The sequence below is a fragment of the Tachysurus vachellii genome, chromosome 5, assembly GCF_030014155.1.
Source record: "Tachysurus vachellii isolate PV-2020 chromosome 5, HZAU_Pvac_v1, whole genome shotgun sequence".
Taxonomy (NCBI): Eukaryota; Metazoa; Chordata; class Actinopteri; order Siluriformes; family Bagridae; genus Tachysurus; species Tachysurus vachellii.
This window is the reverse complement of record NC_083464.1, coordinates 4,286,427-4,305,186: the sequence shown is the minus strand read 5'-3', so window position 1 is coordinate 4,305,186 and position 18,760 is coordinate 4,286,427. Positions and strand designations below refer to the sequence as shown.

Genomic DNA, 18,760 nt, shown 5'->3' with positions numbered 1-18,760 from the left:
CATAGATGCTTAGAACTGTAGAAAGTTGAAATGTTCCAGATCTCTAACCTTTTTTTCTCTGAAACCCTATCATAGGTTGTAGGGTTCTCAGAGAGAAATACTATGCCATCAGCATGGTGTTGCACACTGCTTTGTTACAGTGAATTTGATCTGTGAGTGTGTGTGTTTATTTTATCAGCAAAAACGTTTAAGAAAAAAAGAAAACTGAAACTGATACAGGAACAAAAACCAGATTCTGTTGAAAATCACCACACCCTATTACCAGACTTTGCATTTAATAAAATTTTGCATTAAGTAAATGTAAAATATGAATTGTAAATAGAATAGAAAATACAGAGCTTTAAGGCCATCTAATAAGCCATTTTTAACTGTTCCACAGACTCTCGAGTAGTCCGAAGGTAGTCGCACCTTTTCTGTCAAAGTTACTCTTTTTCATAATAGCATCTCCAAACTGTAGAGATATTAAATCCAATTTCCTGCCATTTTTTCATAGCTTCTCCATTTTCACAGGTTCAAAAGTAATAGGACAATCGGTAGATAAGCAGTCTTAGTTTCCTTCGTGATTTCATGACCAATTATATTTACGGCATTTGGCAGAAGCTCTTATCCAAAGCGACATACATTTTTAATGTAATTTTATACAACTGAACAATTGTAGGGTTAAGGGGCCTTGCTCAGGGGCCCCAGCAGTGGCAGCTTGGTGGACCTGGGCTTCAAACTTAAAATCTGCAACATCGCAAAATTAAGATTTGGAGGTAAAATGTCTATTAGCTTTGAGTGTGAACTCCTAAACTGTGAACCAGAGAAGTGTTGCAAGTGAAGGAGGCCATCATTTGCATTTGCATCATTTGCATGTTCTCCCTGTGCCTCGGGGGTTTCCTCCGGGTACTCCGGTTTCCTCCCCCGGTCCAAAGACATGCATGGTAGGTAGATTGGCATCTCTGGAAAATTATTCGTAGTGTGTGACTGCGTGAGTGAATGAGAGTGTGTGTGTGCCCCGCGATGGGTTGGCACTCCGTCCAGGGTGTATCCTGCCTTGATGCCCGATGACGCCTGAGATAGGCACAGGCTCCCCGTGACCAGAGGTAATTCAGATAAGTGGTAGAAAATGAATGAATGAATGAATGTGACAGTCTACATTCAAGAAACCTCAAGACGCAAACCAGTGGTAACCCTCAAGGGCAGAAAGAGTAAAAGACTTTATACAGTAAGACAACATCTAGAAAGGCTTACTCAGTTCTGGAACAAGACTCTTTTACAGAAGAAGCCAAGATTACCTTGTAGTAGAATTATAGGAAAAGAAGTGTATGGAGAAAAAAAGGGAGGGCTCGTGATCCAAAGAAACCACATCATCTGTCATACATGGTGGAGGCAGTGTTATAGCACAGGGATGTATGGATGCCTATGGAACTGGGTCACTGGAGTTTATGGATGATGTAACTGCTGATAGAAGAAGGAAGCAGAATTGTGAAGTGTAGAGAGTTATACGTTTTGCTCAGATGCAGTCAATGCTGCAATAATTGCACAAAACCTACAACAAAAACAACCCAAGAGCTTCTCTTAATGCAAAGAAATGGTCAAAGTCAGTCACCTGATCTCAACCCAAACAAGCTCGCTTTTCTCTTACTGAAGACAAAACTACAGACACAAAGATCCATAAATAAGAAGCAACTCAAGGCAGCTGCCGTAAAGCCCTGACAAAACATCTCAAAGAGAAGAAATTCGGCATGTGGTGATGATCTCAAGTTCCAGACTTTAGGAAGTCTCTTATTGCAAAAGATTTGGCTCGAAGTATTAAAAATACTTCATGTTTATAATCAATGACTTTTGAGCATGTAAACATGGAGATAAATGGCTTTAATTTCTAAACAGATCATGCAATATTCATTTGTTAAACCCTTTGAATTAAAGATGAAATTCCACACTTTAACCAGGATTGCTTCTTTTTAAATCCAACAAATTATTGTGGTGTAGAGTTAAAATGACTGAAATTATGCCGCTGTGCAAATACTTGTGGACTGACAGTATTACTGACCTAAATGTATAAGCAATTTATTTTTCCTTAAGGGAATTATATTGATAAATAATATACTGCTGTACATCCAGTTCAGCATTTTACTTATTTATTGTATTTCTATTTTTTTTCCATGATTTGTTTATTTTCATATGAATTTATTGTCATTCATATATTTTCATTCATTTCACTGTATTATTTGTACAAATATTTCATTTGTTCATTTCATGAAAAAATCATTTATTTTCAATCAATTACTGTTCATGTGATTTTTTTTACAAAATTGGTTTATTTTCAATATTTTTTAACAAATAATTCATAATATTTTCAATGGAACCCTACTTTACCTTTTGGCCCAATTTTATGAATAAGAAGAAATTCTTTCCTTCGCATATCCCAGCTTGTTAAGGAGTTGCGGTCAGAGCACAGGGTCAACTTCCTTGGGGCAAAGAAGGTTAAGAGCTTTGCTCAAGGGTCCAACAGTGTTAGTGCAGCATGAAGCTTGAACATCTGACATGTGAACAATAACCTAACCAGTGCCTCCACTGCCCACTGTCTTAAGCAGCTTGGCTTGTTTATAATTGATTAATTTATTTTCACAAGTTTAAATTCCCATGCCATGGTTTTCCATCAGCATCTGTACACATATAATATGAACCTTTGTGGTACTTCTTCCTTCCAAGCTGAGTGTATTTCCATGCATTTGCATACAATAATGGATCATGAGTAATAATGGATCATGTTACCAAAAAGTATGAAAGAAACTCACAAATCATCATATTGTTTTATGAATTATGACAGATAATGACAACCAGTGAACTACAGAGCGCCAAAAACAGCAACACTGTACCTGATGGAGCTGCAATCTGGACAATCTCTCTCTCTCTCTCTCTCTCTCTCTCTCTCTCTCTCTCTCTCTCTCTCTCTCTCTCTCTCTCTCTATCTATCTCTGTCTTTCTTTCTCTTCCCCTAAAGCATTGAACAAACTCAGTAATTTCGATCTGCTTTATGACTTGTCTTCTCCTCATAACCCTTAAACCCCATTGGCTGAGGTGCTTTACAGCAGCGTCATACTTCAAGACACTTCAAAGTACCAAGAATTCCCTGAGGCGTCTGGAGATTACAGCATGCCGTCCTTCTGGCTCCTACTGCAAATGTCACCTGCACACCTCTCACACTCCTCACTTCAGAGACAACGCGGACCCTGCTGTTTTTCCCGAAGCCATCCCTGCTGATTCCCGCATCTGCTGTCTGAGGGAATGTGCTCCAGGTGCACACTTTATGTCCTTCCTGCAGCAAAAACACAATCCAAAATCCAATCCTAAAGCTTTACTGAGCTTGACGGGAGGTTGCACCTCACCCGAGAAGTGTATCGATCGGAGCCGAGATACGGCGGCGCTCAACATCATTAATATCTTTCTGCGATATTTTCATCACCATGCTGAATTTGCTCTGACTAAAAGTCCATTTGTTATAGACAGGAAATCATTGACAAGAAGAAATATGAATTTGGTTAATTAAAAAAATTTCATTAACACCACCTTAAACATAAGTGTTCATCTTTAATAAGATGTAAATATTATTCTCAAACATAAATCCTAAACATTTAAAATGGGTCTTGTGTTATTTAGTTGTTTAGTGCTTTTTGTTCCCAACATTAACCTTTCCGATTTAATCCAAACAGCACCAGGAACATTTCCGACAGCTGTGCACCTCTGCATCAAGGCCAGCCAAAGACAACTTCATCTCTCAGCAAGTGCATGTTTTCCTAATTCCTCATGGAAAACAACATATGGCGATGCCTTTATCACTTACAGTAATGGCTTAAAATTTTTGCTCAATAACTGATTCTCTGGAGAAATGATCTGACTTAACGTGTTTACAGAACGTGTGTCCTTCTTTACCCTCTCGTATGAACCACAAAACTGAAACTTAGTCACACAAACTTTTTTTTTAACAAAATATATTTGCTTAATATGCTGCTTCCACAGAGACGCACAAAAAAGTCAATCTTTAAACAAAAAAAATGCTATTATTATAACATTATTATTATTATGCAAAGCGGGAACGCCTCTTACCTCCCATGCCCCGCCCACAATCGAATGCAACCAAAGCAGTGCCAACGAGAGGAGAAAATATAGCTTAAATGAAACTTTCTCATGTATTGAATCCTTTTTGTTGGATTAATTTTTATGTGAGGTGCAAAAGGTTATCATTCAGAGATATTTTCATCCTGCCATATGTTTAGATTGTAGGATGTAAAGTACCAGCCTTCGTCCTTCAAATATCAATTTTCATAAATATAATAAAATTAATATCTAATGTGTTTTTACTCTAGCAGAGTTTTTTCACTGATGTATTATCAATTTGGACTTGTCTAAACGTGTTGATTTATTTTCTACAATGGTTATTCAAATCACGATCGCACTGCACTCATTCTAGCGTGCTATGGTTTCCATAGTAACAGCTCACAATCACAGGAATTTTTACACATCATATACTTCATAGAACTTAATATTAATAAACAGATTTGAAAACACATAATTCTTGACATGACCGATCTTTCTTGAATTGATCGTCAATGCAAGGGGTCTCCAATGCCAGCGCTTTGTAACATTAAGTACAGTGTCTGAAATTTCTTATAGGACACAGGACTACTTACTTTATGCTTCATGACAAGTTTCTTGGTAACATGACAATCTTTTGCATATTTTTTTTTTTTTTTTTTAAGAGACAGTGTCGACTGTAACTATAAATGGATAACAGTACCGTTTTTTTTTAATTAAATACGTATCATTTGGCACATCACTGAAATATAAAAAGAATAAAGAAGTTGATATGTTATTATAGGAAACATTTGGTTAAAACTCCATCGATCGTTAGTTTTCTGTAACAGACTACGAGTTTTCTTCCTAACTTATTTTCTTTCTTTCCTGAGTTCTGATCTACCGCCAGGTCGATACAAATAACTTGTAAGTGAATTTTATCTGCTGGCAAATACACCAGAGTTTTCTAATTTGTCCTCGGGACTTAATTCTAGTTAGTTGTAAATCGATATTTCACACATTGTACAATGTTAAGGAATTTAAGTTCAAGGACATGACTACATGGTTTATATGTATTCTAAGTCATTTGTGTATCATAAAACAGAACATTCCCACAAATGGCCACAAGATTGTTTAGCCAATATCTACGTTGAATATAAATAAGTGTCTGTTTGCTGTTTCTTAGAAAGCCATGCATATTACACATTCTTTAGTGCTCTAAAACAAGCCTGGCTATTTATTTCTGATATTTCAGAAGGCAGACAGTCACATTCTTCACATAATCCACAAAACTGTTCGACTATAGAACAAAAAAAGGGGGTGGGGGGTGGGGTGGAGGCTGCGAGAAGCTGTGCTCAAGGCCAAAACACTACTTAGAATCACATGAGCTCTAAAAATTGGATCACATCCTGTAATTGTATTGGGTTGTAATAGAGAGAAAATAAATAAGAGATAATGGGAAAGAGAACGGAGTTTGTCAATCTGTCAGTTAATATCTACTCTAAAATTCACAGTTTAAGCTATTCTGACTAATCGCAATGCAAAAGTGAGTTCTAAGGTTTTCTTTTTTTTTTTGCTCTAAATGTGAACATCATTTCCCACAGACAGACTTCCTTGAAGCACTACTAACGCAGTATAAGACAACAGGAAGTTGGGAATAGCCGAGAAAATGGAGCACCCAGTTCTGGAAATGGACATGCAGGCCAAAGTAGCAGAAACAGGAAAAAACATTACAGAGCACTTTAATGATTGTCTCTGAGAGCATCTTGCACTATCTAAACAGCATAAGAACAAGAGCTTTGACGGTTTTTATGTTTAAGTTTTGATTTTTTTTTTTTCATTGAAAGTGAGCAAACAAATTCAAATGAAACAGTGTCAAAAACCTTCAAAGAAATAAAAAATAAAAAAGGCCTAAAGCATTGTCGATGCAAGACACGTGATTCTCATTACATCAAGGCTCATCTCGTTATTCAAGTCATGGTGCAGTTTAAGTCATACACATACATAATCAATCCACTTAGTAAAGCCATGACAGTTTTAAATTTTTCAGAACTAAAAAATCAATTGAAGAAGAAAAACTAATAATAACAAAACAATACATTCCTAAATGCATGTCAAATCCCTCAGTGAAACACTGAACCAAAATAAAGCTCCACAGTTACCGAGCTACAACGAAAAATCATTCATATGGGCATTTTTTTTTGGTGAGAGGCTTGCATCACAGTTTGGATGTAGTCAGTAAGGATTTGCTCAAGTCTTTAGCCTCTGCGGCTGTTCTTACGCGTTCGTAGCCCAGCACGGTCATAGACTGGTGGCAGTAATCCTCCACTTGTTTGATCTGCTGAATACTGAGCAGAGTCCTCCAAGCGCTCGCAGCCAGCGTGGCATTCCTGGACGACACAATGAACGGCTTAGAGGAAGAGTTTGTTCCATTAGTCATGTTGAGGGCAAAAGACTCCACGTCTTGATTGGTGCTAAGGTTAACAAAGCGGTAAACTTGACGCAGGACCTTGACTGGATTTTCCACCAGGTCCTCGTAGCGCACAGCCAAGTACTTCCCTTTCAGCCAACTGGGAGGATTTAATGCTGTCCTCAAGGTCCTGTGGGTCCTATCACATATCACCTCCATGGCTCCTATAGAGTGATAGTCAGCTCCATCCTTTTTGTTCGCTTTATGAGTGGCGTCTGCAAGTGGTAGCCGGCGCAGTTTCGGATCCCGGCTCCTGACGACCTGCAGGTTCTCTCGGATCAGTCCGTGTCTGGATTTGATCCTGGAGTTGGCCACAGCTCTGGGGTCCCTCACCAGGTGAATGACCTTTAGCTCCAGCGAGGGGTCTTCCATCAGAGGAGCCAAGACATTGACGTCCAGAATGCGCACCCCTTTAATAACAATAGTGTTGTATTTCAGACACTCTTCCTCCAGCAGACGGAGGCTCTGCGGCGGACATTTTTTACACACTTTGTCATCCACCATGCCCACCATGTCCTTCCTGTATGCAGAACACAGTGGGTATGAGCAGATTACTTTGTTCAGCGTGGCGCCAAACAGGCCAAGCGAGGTAATGTTTTTGCCCCCGGGGCTGTTATACAGCTGGAACACAGAGAGATCGCAGCGATAAAGTGAGCTCAGCATGTCCCTGGCTGCACCCTGCAGAGACACAGCATCACCTGGGTACAGCTTCTGCCATATGTGCCACATGGGTTCGTACAGGAAGAACACATCAGGGTTCTGGTTGAACAACTCGCCAAAAAAGCTTGACCCCGAGCGCCATGTGGTCAAGACGTAAACAAGCTGCCTTTTCTTAACCAAAGCAGGTCTGTAAAGGTATCGGATGTCGGAGCGCCCCTGGTATGTGGTGCTCCTCACCTGGTGGCTGCACTGCTGTGGCTCTTTGCTCCATCTGTAATTGGCCAAATTCAACATGGTCAAAACCAGCAGGAGGAAATAGGCTGCAAATAAAATAATCCGCTTCCTCCTCAGCACCTTCATCACGATGCCGGGCTGATCAATAATTTTCACAGGGTTTTGGTACGTTCTGAGTTTCCTTCCATAGTCACTGCCGGTCTCTCGAGGTCCTGCAGGTTTGATCTGCTGATACTGTTTGCCTCTCATCTGTAGGGGCTGGAGAAGAGCGGCTTTATACCGCTCTGTCCGCTTCGTGTCAGCGATGATTATGACAAAGAAGAAGAAGAAGAATATCAGCCTTATGGACGGAATTGTAGAGTGACGCAAAGCAGATTTAAAGCTTTTATGTAAAAACAGCAGTCATACAATACTCATGATCATGATCACATTGGCCATCCAACAACAGTGCAGCTGTACCATGTACTGCACTGCGCAACCAGGCTCTCCATCATCCTCTAGAACAACACAGGAAATCTTCCATCTTGGAGATGCATAAGAGAAAAAACGCGCTCATGTTGTCTCAGATCATCTGCGCGTTTCCGGTCCGACTATAACGCTGAATAACAGCTAAGACAAAGGATAATAACCGGACAATAGAGCAATGATAACGGCTCCATCACTGCGCTTCGTTTAGCCTTAATACGACACGGAGCAGACATCCACCAGCATTATCTCTCTCTTCTGATCAATACGAGTTCATATCCGATCCCCAGCAGCTCTGATCCTTCTCACCGATGCGCTGTTGTGTTTTTAAACTGTTGTGCCGAACCGTTTCAGTCCGAGAACCGCAGAAAGGCCCCGCCCTTATCACATCCCATTGGTCGACACCGTCGAATCGTGTTTTTACCCCGTAGGATTTTATTGGTCGGTCGAGGTGTCAGTCGAACTCTTTGCGCTTATCCAGCAGTATTATATAGACGGAGATACAAATAAACGTGTTTATTTATAACTATCTGTGATTATTATCTCTTCTAAAATGATTTGTAATTTTTTTTTACATCTATAGGAATAGTTAGTTTACAGTGTTAGGCGCCTTATTCATTAATTTAGGGCATGATGTTTATTATATTTTTATACTGCTATCACTTTTTTATATGGATTTTACATTTGTTTCTATTCTAAATGTTTCATTAGTTTCATTATAATTTGGAGACACTAAGTTCAGTATTTCTTATTCGTCAGTTTTGAAATTAAAGTGATGTAGAATATCTTTCATTTACCTATTTATTTACTTGTTTACTTATTTATTTATTTATTTATTTTTTATTTATTTATTTATTTATTTATTTTAATTAATGTTTTTAAGTCTGAAATAATGCATTCGTTCAGTTCCAGTAATCATAGATTCTTTACTTGAAATGCATTTATGTACCCGTTTATTTATTCCTTCAAAGTAAGCTACAGTATGTTTCCCGAATCCCAGGAACACAGGGCCTGAGCCTGGAACACACCCTGGATGGCATGCAGGGTATCATGTGAATCTGTGTAGTTACAGAAATCCAGAGCTCAGATCCAAACCCTGTATCATAATACAGTAAAGCCTTCATACAGAAATGTTTTTTTGTTGTTGTTGTTGTTGTTTTTATGTTATATACAGCATTGAACTGCTTAGACTGAGGGATCAGGCTTTACCACTTTGAAACAAAACTGTAAGAAAATATATTACATCATCATCATCATCATCATCATCATCATCATTATCATTACCATCATTTCTATCATTTCAAGCTTTCTAACCAACTATAACACTCCCTCATTTGCACAAGAAGCTGCACAATTGGATATTTATGCTTAATTACAGCCTGTCACTTGCGAGACCCTGTGCACTGAATATATCCATGTTTATTTATTCCCCAGCACACCTGAATCAAAAGATTTATTAATTAGCTAATGATTTATGTCAAGTGTGTTAGAGTAGAAATGACTTAAATGAGGAGAATAAATTGACACACGTTGTATGAATTAAACGCAGCATCTATGAACCCACACAGAAAAGCATAGATTTTGTATTTTCGGAATTTGATTATTTGATTATTTCTTGTAAATTTGTATAGACATGTAAAGACTCTCCAATATCAAGAAAGCTAATTTAGTTTTAATCAAGTGCTGATGGGGTGTTAAAGTTACTTACCTGAACATTACAATTTTTTTCTCTCTTTTTCTATATGTTGATGGTGATATTGTTGTTGCTAAACTGTTGGGATGGGACACACTCCAGTCTGAATAGTCTCATTTCTGTGAGTAATATATATGTTATAGGTTGATATCTCTTTATTATTGCATTGCATTATAGCTGCAGATGTTAATTAGATGTATTAGGAAAGTTAATGATTAAGAGACACATTTATTAAGACTAACTACAACAAATACTCAAACCCCTTATTTTTAGGAAATAGTAAAAGAAAAAAAATACATGCTGAAAAGCCATTTAAGATTCATTTTAAATCAGACTAATTAAACTTGTAGAGCTGTTATAGACTGCCATCTGCTGGTGCCAGTACGAAACATTTTCAGCACCAGACTATGTTTATTTCAGCATTTATTATTATTATTATTATTATTATTATTATTATTATTATTATTATTATTATTATTATTATTATTATTATTATTATTATTGCCAGCGATCAAAATTCTAATTATATAATTTTGGGATTTGGGATGTGGTAACCTAGTGGTTAAGGTGTTGGACTACTGATTGGAAGGTCATAAGTTCGAATCCCAGGTCCACCAAGCTGCTACTGCTGGGTCTCTAAACAAGGCCCTTAATCCTCAATTGCTCAGTTGTATAAATTGAAATGAATTGTAAGTCACTCTGGATAAGGGTGTCTGCTAAATGTCCTCAGGGACTAGCTTCATTTTACAGGACATCTTTAACATGTTAATATAATACAAGTTTGGTAGGAAAAAGCCACCATTTTGAGATAAATTTTTGAATACCTTTTTTTTTTATTTGTCAGAAATTTGGGATTATAAAAGGTATTATTCAGTAGAACTTGAGATCATACTTACATTAAAAATGGTGAGATAATAATAAGTCAGATTTATTTTTAATTCAAATTCTTTATTAAATAAGTCAGAAATCTATCTATCTATCTATCTATCTATCTATCTATCTATCTATCTATCTATCTATCTATATCTCTATTTCTATCTCTACATATATTTATAAGCTACAATCTTGATCATAAAAACACAATATATAAAATTGTGACTTATTATCTTATAATTCTGACATATCTTAAATAATCTCAACAATATCACATAATTATTATTTACAATGAATTCTTAGACAGTTTTTAATGATGATAATTTAACGTTTTGAAAGTCTAACTGCTGCAGGCAGAAATGTAGACTATTTTTTAAAATACTTTTCTTTACTTACTACATACCTAAGATGAATTTTTATAGAATACAAACCAATATGAGTGAAAAATAAAACGTGCAGGAGGTGATGGTGCATTTGGAACGTAAGAAACAGGTATAATGAAAGATTATCATGATGTAACACTGAGTAAGAACATACACTAAACTAACATTGGTCTCGATTTCATTCATCTCTGCTTTAAAGTAAGAATGTAATAAGTTTTAACTCTGATGTGTTTGAGCAAGGGAGCAGAAAAGGTCTAAAATATACAGATCTATTTAAAGTCAGGAGAGTATTAGATGTAATAATAGGCATAAAGATAAAACTGCAGTTCTCCCCTAGACCAACAGGGGGCAGGACTAGGATATGAGAAGCGAGGCTACGTAAAAAAATAAAAAAATAAAAAAATATATATTTATATATATACACGTATATATATATATATATATATATATATATATATATATATATATATATATATATATATATATATATATATATATATATATATATACTGATTTTAATGATTTAATTTTATAGATTTTTATACATATCACAGTGTTCTGTATGTGTACTGTGTGTTTGTAACGCTGTTACGTCACTGACTTTATACAGCTTCAGTTTGTATTATATGATGATATCATTAATGACCAACTCCACTGTTGCTCAGTATGACAAAAAGCTGTTAACCAAAAAGTCCCTTCAAAAAGGGATTTCGCTTCTTGAATTTGTGTACTTTTTCTTTTTTATTTTATTTCTGTGCATCAAAGATGTGGAGTACCATCATCCTAATAAATATCTATTTTTTTAATACCTTAAATCATTTGCATTGCCATTACAGATGAATTCCTTTTACATTAACAAGTTTTTATGTTATTGTAACAACCAAAGTTTTCTTTATCTTTTCCCATTTTGTAAAGTTTATTATTTATTTTATTAAAAAAAATGACCAAAACAATTGAACATATATTGAATATAGATATATGTATTATTATTAGTAGTAGTAGTATATATTATTAACACATAATAGGATTACAATAATTCAGTTAAAATAGTAATAAACCTATTTAACTTTATAGCCATTTATAGCTATGTCAAGTTGAAAAATCTTGTTGGAGAAATAAAAAATGTAATAAAATTTTCAAAATTGTCCACAAGAATACAAGAGAATTAAACATTTATAAAAATTTCTATAAATAGGTTTATTGTAATCCTATACTAAGGAAACACAAGCTATATATTCATTTATTTATTTATTTATGTTTGCACCTCCTTAAATAGATATTTTTGCAGTGTAGTTTTGGTCAATTTCACTATTTTATTGTTGCCTATTTAATTATCTTCTTTTATTATAACATTTTGTGGATTTTCTTTCTTCGTCAATTTATTATGTGATGCTAAATATAATAATGTTTGGCCTTATAGGACATCCACAGTAAAGCACTAAGAGCTGCCTTTTTTCAATTCCATAATCGGTGCTGAAAAAATATATTATTATTATTATTATTATTATTATTATTATTATTATTATTATTATAAAGACTAAACATCAGTATAAAATATAAAATTCAAACATAAAGGGCTTTTATATCAGTGTATAGTATTTCTGCCACATCTCTTACCTCTACTTTCTAAACTCACTGAAAACCTCAAAGGTTATCAGTCTGTAGAAACCTGACCTAACTTCCCATAATTGTTTTTAAAAGGTCAAGGGTCAGTCACATCCCTTAAGACCTGCCATTTATTATCCCATATACATCCAAACAAGTGCACATAACACCTGATAAGTATCTGATAAGGTTAGTGAAATTTCCTACCTCACGTGGTCAGTCTCTTCTATTTGCATGTTCCAACAGTTTCTGTCCCCGAAGCTGTAGTGCTGCAAAGTAACACAAGAAAACACATAGCTGAAATACTGAATGATTGTATGATACAGTATTCCTAATGTTACATATAGACCTCTGTATATATAGACAAAGGTTTATCGACACATCAGTCACATCCCTTAAGACCTGCCATTTATTATTCCATATACATCCAAACAGTCACAAGCTCTCCATATAAACACAACTGGATCTTTCTTCTGTATGATCTGTGCGCTCCACTTTTAATCCTGAACACGTCGATTGAATCAAGGATTATATCTTTCCTGCATGCCGGAGCAAGATTTGTTATCATCTGAATCCTGGCTCCTCTCAGCATTTCTTCCGCAGGCTCTCTAAAGGATTTTTTTCTCATTAAAGTCAGCCTTCACTGCCTTCTACTTGGATTTGTGTAAATCTGCTTTGTAACATCGTCCAAATATATATTGCATTATCCAAATAAATCGTCTGAATCAGACACAGAATGAATTTTATTGGCTGTGTAAGATTTCATTTATGAGGAATTTGGCAGCCAATCATGTGGCAGCAGTACAAAGCACACTATCATAACACTATCGTGCAAATAAAAGAGCTTTAGTTAATGTTCTCATCAAACATCAGGACGACGGTATCTCGGTGACTTTGACCTTGTTTTTGTTGTTTCTATAATCTCTCTCTACTTAAGACGGAAACGACATCACCTGTTTTTTTTTTCTTCTTATGTTCATTTCTCTAATTTCAGTGTTCCCATGCCCACTGAAGCCTCAGATTCCTGTTCTAGACTGACAAGAGAGGAACCGGAGATGGTCTCCTGCTGCTGTGGTTGTTCATGCACCTAAGCTTCACATGCTGTGCATCTTGAGATGCTTTTCTGCTCAGGTTATGTGTGAATGATCAGAAGTCCACACAGCCATACTCCAACATACAGTATAGTGGAAACTTTCCCAGAAGTGAAAGAGCTTGTTATAACAGCAAAGAGGAATACAGTAAATCTGATATGGAATGTTCAAAAAAGTGTCGATAAACCTTTGTCTATATACAGAGGTCTATATGTAACATTAGGAATACTGTATCATACAATCATTCAGTATTTCAGCTGTGTGTTGTCTTGTGTCAGACAGAAACCGGGGACAGAAACTGTTGGAACATGTAAATAGAGGAGACTGACCACGTGAGGTAGGAAATTTCACTAACCTTATCAGATACTTATCAGGTGTTATGTGCACTTGTTTGGATGTATATGGGATAATAAATGGCAGGTCTTAAGGGATGTGACTGACCTTTGACCTTTTAAATACAATTATGGGAAGTTAGGTCAGGTTTCTACAGACTGGTTACCTTTGAGGTTTTCAGTGAGTTTAGAAAGTAGAGGTAAGAAATGTGGCAGAATATGTACTGATATGAAAGCCCTTTATATTTGAATTATATATTTTATACCAGTGTGAGGTGTGTTTTAATAGGAAAAAGACAAAAACTATAAAATGATTCCAAAGAGGAATGTTGGTTTATACTCAGTTTGTTCTGTTCCATGATTCAACACAACAAATCAACAGCTAGTAATAAATACAATTATTAGCATTTGAACCATTTTTGTTTACAAAGATATAAATTTTCATTTTCATTAAGGGTATGTTATATGAGAGAAATCTATATAAAAACGTAATTTAAATTAGAAACATATATTTAAATTTTTGCTTATCATTCTTATTTGGTGTAATTTGATATATATTATATTTAATAAATCATAAATATTTAAAGGATTTTAAATACAGGTTGCGTGTAATAAACACCATCTTCATATTATTAGTTAGTGGATTTTAATGCTTTATTTTAATGCTATTTTTAATTAAAAATTAATTTCAAAAACATATCAGTGCTTTAAATCGAAGAGATTATGTAATGTATACGTTCTTGTTGCATGCTCGGTTGCCAGATCGTGCATTTGTCGTACAAGCCGGTGCATGAGTTGAGAAATCTGGCAGCTTTGTTTGCAGGTGGTATGTTTGCGCATGCGCAGTTGTGAGCGTCAGTACCATCAGCACCAGAAACCCTGAGCATCACTACGACGGAAATCCTTTACGTGTTTTCTCTAGGAGAATTCACAACAACAACAACAATAATACTAATAATAATAATAATAGGATGTTTGCGTAAATATTAGGTTTTCTAGCCGGATGTCTGATTTGCGCACTGACGGAAAGTAGATTATTGCGCATTTATTTTCATTGGAGAGCTCGCGTTTGGTGTTTTTTTTTTTTAATTTTATATTTATTTTTTTTTATCTCTTTTTGTCCCACTGCTCACGACGGGGGCTTCAGGCGCGCGGCCGCCCGGTGGGATGCGCGTCGGCCTCGGCGTGCTGTCGTATCCACTCCCCGTACTGATGGCTGCGCTGTACCGGGGCCCGCACACCGCCTCTCCACGCGCCCACCTGGCGCTCAAGGACGTCCGGGAGGTTCAGGAGGAGACAACACTGGATGAGAAGCTCTTCTTGTTGGCCTGCGAGAAGGGTGAGTCTCTCTCTCTCTCTCTCTCTCTCTCACACACACACACACACAATCTCTCTCTCTCTCTCTCTCTCTCTCTCTCTCTCTCTCTCTCTCACACACACACACACACAGACACACACACGCGCGCGTTACCTTTATATTATCAATAAAGGTTATTAAATGGTTCTGTATCAGGGTTTTGTGGAGAACCTTTAACATCTATGGGACGTTTTCATTGCAACAAAGGGGGATGTGGAATAAGGTAGCCTAAGCCTAGTGAATAAGGTAGTAGACTACAAATTGGAAAGGGTACAAGATTGAGTCCCAGGTCCTTAACTCTCACTTGCTCAGTTGCTGTAAATATAAAGAAATGGTTTTCTGCAGTTGGAAAGGAAATAAACAAAAGTGTTTGTAGATTATAAAAATAAAAGAAACGGTGAGAAACCTCATTTTGGATCTTCCCTGCATCTTCGATTCACAATTGAACCTTAACCTCAAGGCGGTGGTGTCAATCTTGTATTAAAAAATTTGTTAATTCTAAACAGCAGTTGTTCTTGTGGGGGACCATCTAAAAGTCCTGACAAGGATATGAAATTTAAACAGATTTACGCTTTGTGCTTATGTCTGGCTAATTCTTGTATGAACAACTTCTTTTCTACAACTTACTATTCAGGATATAAACACACAAACAAAATTTTTTGTTGTTGTTGTTGTTTTGTTTTTTTTAAAAGTTGTGTGTTTGGGGATCAGCTAAATATCTTCAGGAACTCAAAACTCTGAAATGTTTCTATCCTTGTGGGGATATTTGTCTGCTGCATGTTTGGGATATTTATTTTTCTCCATCTTCTGTTTTAAAAACTAAACACACACACACACACACACACACACACACACACACACACACTTGTCTTAGACTCCTTGTGAGTCAAGCTAATACCAATCTTAAGATCAGTAAAAAAAAAAAGACACCATTTTGGCTGTCATAGTTTGCTTCAAATAATATTCTTGTTTGTTTGTTTGTTTTTTTGTTTGTTTGTTGTCTTAAAAAAGCTGTTTCTTTGTGGGATCAGCTCAAGTCTTCACAAGCTCAAAAACCTCAAATATAACTATCCTTGCAGGGACATTTGGATGGTCCCTATATGCATGGCTGTTTTCTTTTCGAGTGATTCTTTGTATTCCATGAAGATATAACACACACACACACACACACACACACACACACACACACACACAGACACACAATGTTCTACAATGTACTTCATGTCTATAATCTTTTAATATCTAGTCTCATTTTTATGTCTAATGAATGAAATTGGTCATTGTTTAAAAACACAAATAATGCCTCTGATAATCTTCCACTTCATGTTTGTTCCGCCCCGTCCTGCTATTTCAAATCCGTTTTAAACGCACTTGTGGCATAAATGGATGCAAACAGGAAGATGTGGCTACAAAACCATGTTCCAGCCTGTAATGACTTGAGATGGATGTTGTTCAGTACACAGATTTATTTACGGTGCTGTTCTGGGATAGTCATTGTTGTTGTTCAGAGTCTAACTAGAATAGGAATTATTTTTTTAATTCGAATCCCTGGTCGGAAATAAAGAGTGTTAATGGCAAGTTTTGCAGAAGAACATAGCATCAGAATCATCATGTTGGTGCAGTCATCTTTTTAGCCAATGATGTCATGTTTCATGTATTCATCATGAAATCCAGATCAAATTCGGTAATCATGTCAGAACCATGCTAAATGCAGATAAAACCACCATCCCATGTTGATTGTGCTTCTTGCTTGATCTTACATTGTGCAGATGAGAGTCAGATGTCTTCCTTACCATATAAAGGAAAGTTAAATCTGGCTCAGGAAAGAAAATGTCCGCCGTGTTTATGCTAACACAGGATCTGGACTCCTGCATGTCATTTTTTATGACTACTTCTAATATACATATGATACGTTTGTTTGCATGACTCAGTAAGAAGTTCAATCAGAGGACTATTGGTGTGTGTGTGTGTGTGTGTGTGTGTGTGATAAAGGTGATTACTACATGGTGAAGAAGCTGCTAGAGGAAAAATGCCATGGCGAGCTGAATATCAACTGTGTGGACGTGCTTGGGAAGGACGCCGTCACCATCGCTATCGAGAACGAGAACCTGGACATTCTGCAGCTGCTCCTGGATCACGGCTGGCATGTAAATTCATGTTTGTTTTAATATAGCTGTGGATTATTTCGTGAAATGCGTGCATTTAAAGTGAGTGTGACTCTGAGGGTTTGTGAACAGAACAAAAGGCGAATGTCTTTCTGAGGAGAAAAAATTATAACCAACATTAGTACTTAGTATTTTGTTAGAAATCTGTTGTTTGAGATGATATGAGGAAGGAATCAGACTCTCTTAAGTGGAAATAGACTCTCAAGAAGGGAACCTCATCCTCATTTGGGTGACTCTGGACAGGAAATAATGTAAATGTAAATAATGTCCTTTCTACAACAGTTTGTAGTTGAGTGGAATTAAGCAACCGAGAGCTCCTGAGGAACTAACAGGTCAGAGTCATTTCTGAGTTCATTACAGATTTAACACAAATTCCTTCCATTTATAAAATGTACATAATCAAATATTATACATTTTAAAATAAAGCCCTTTGTGACAAGTTGTTCTTGGAAAATAAAGAAGGTTTGACATTACCCTTTAATTCTCCAGGCTTTATCTGATAAGTAAAGACAAATATTAGGTTTTTGAGAACATTTATGCCCCTTTTCCACTGAGGCAGTTTGAGTGCTGGTTCGGAGCCTAATTTAGAACCAGTTCTTTCTTTTTCGACAGCCAAAGCACCGGCTCTGGACCAGGAAAAGTGGTTCTTAAGTAGCACCAAAACGTTGCTGGTCTAGACTTAAGAACCGCTTGTGTCAGGGGCTGTGGGCGGGGCTGTGGGCGGGGCTACTGTTAGCGCATTTAATAATGTAGCTTAAGTATACTAATGTTTAATACTTTTTTACTTTAAGCACACATTATAGTAAGTAGCTACATGCTAAGGCTAACTTTTTTCTGTGTTACGTTATGTAAAAATAACATTATGTACTTTCTCGATTACAACCTCCGTTTATACAAATTACATGGAGCTGCACGTACACGTTGGATTCGCCACGTTTGGGTGTTAATGTAGGTTCACAAAGCCATGAGCAGTAACAATAAAGCAACATCCGCCATTGTTGATGTGTTTGTGTCTGCCGCTGCTGCGCTAAAGTTGCTGGGACACGTGACACGTATACAGTGACGTCACACTCGGCTCTGTGATGGCTCTTTAGCCGGTGAAAAGGCAAACCGGTTCTTAGAAGGTTTACCAGTGGAACCAACTTTGAACCAGCACCAGTGCTAGCTCTGAACCAGCACCCGGTTCTTTTTGGTGGAAAAGGGGCATTATATAAAATATTTCAGAAAGACACAAACGTTGATTCTTACTTTTTTTATACAGCTCATTACATTTCTGCAGAATTTGTTGCATAGGTAAGGAGTAAGGTGTATCATGAGTCATTTGTAGTCCACTAATCTCCAACTGGGAGCAAATACTCCAGAAGTGTTTCCCA

The 18,760-nt window shown here is 36.6% G+C and overlaps 2 protein-coding genes across 2 annotated transcripts in view; one reads left to right on the top strand and one right to left on the bottom strand.

Annotated features, from left to right (window-relative positions):
* Positions 1-3,920: 3,920 nt before the first annotated feature.
* chst2b (carbohydrate (N-acetylglucosamine-6-O) sulfotransferase 2b) lies at positions 3,921-8,239 on the bottom strand. The gene is made up of 2 exons (XM_060869558.1): positions 7,883-8,239; positions 3,921-7,714 (listed from the first exon to the last, which is right to left on the bottom strand). Exons 1-2 carry the CDS (start codon positions 7,883-7,885, stop codon positions 6,278-6,280), a joined length of 1,440 nt encoding a protein of 479 aa, XP_060725541.1. The 5' UTR covers positions 7,886-8,239; the 3' UTR covers positions 3,921-6,277.
* Positions 8,240-14,949: 6,710 nt separating this feature from the next.
* The window catches only part of trpc1 (transient receptor potential cation channel, subfamily C, member 1), a 30,749-nt gene continuing 26,938 nt past the window's right edge, over positions 14,950-18,760 (top strand). The window contains exons 1-2 of the mRNA XM_060869546.1: positions 14,950-15,204; positions 17,215-17,369. Coding sequence (XP_060725529.1) covers positions 15,033-15,204; positions 17,215-17,369 — 327 coding nt within the window. The 5' untranslated portion in view covers positions 14,950-15,032. The remainder of the gene's footprint in view (positions 15,205-17,214; positions 17,370-18,760) is intronic.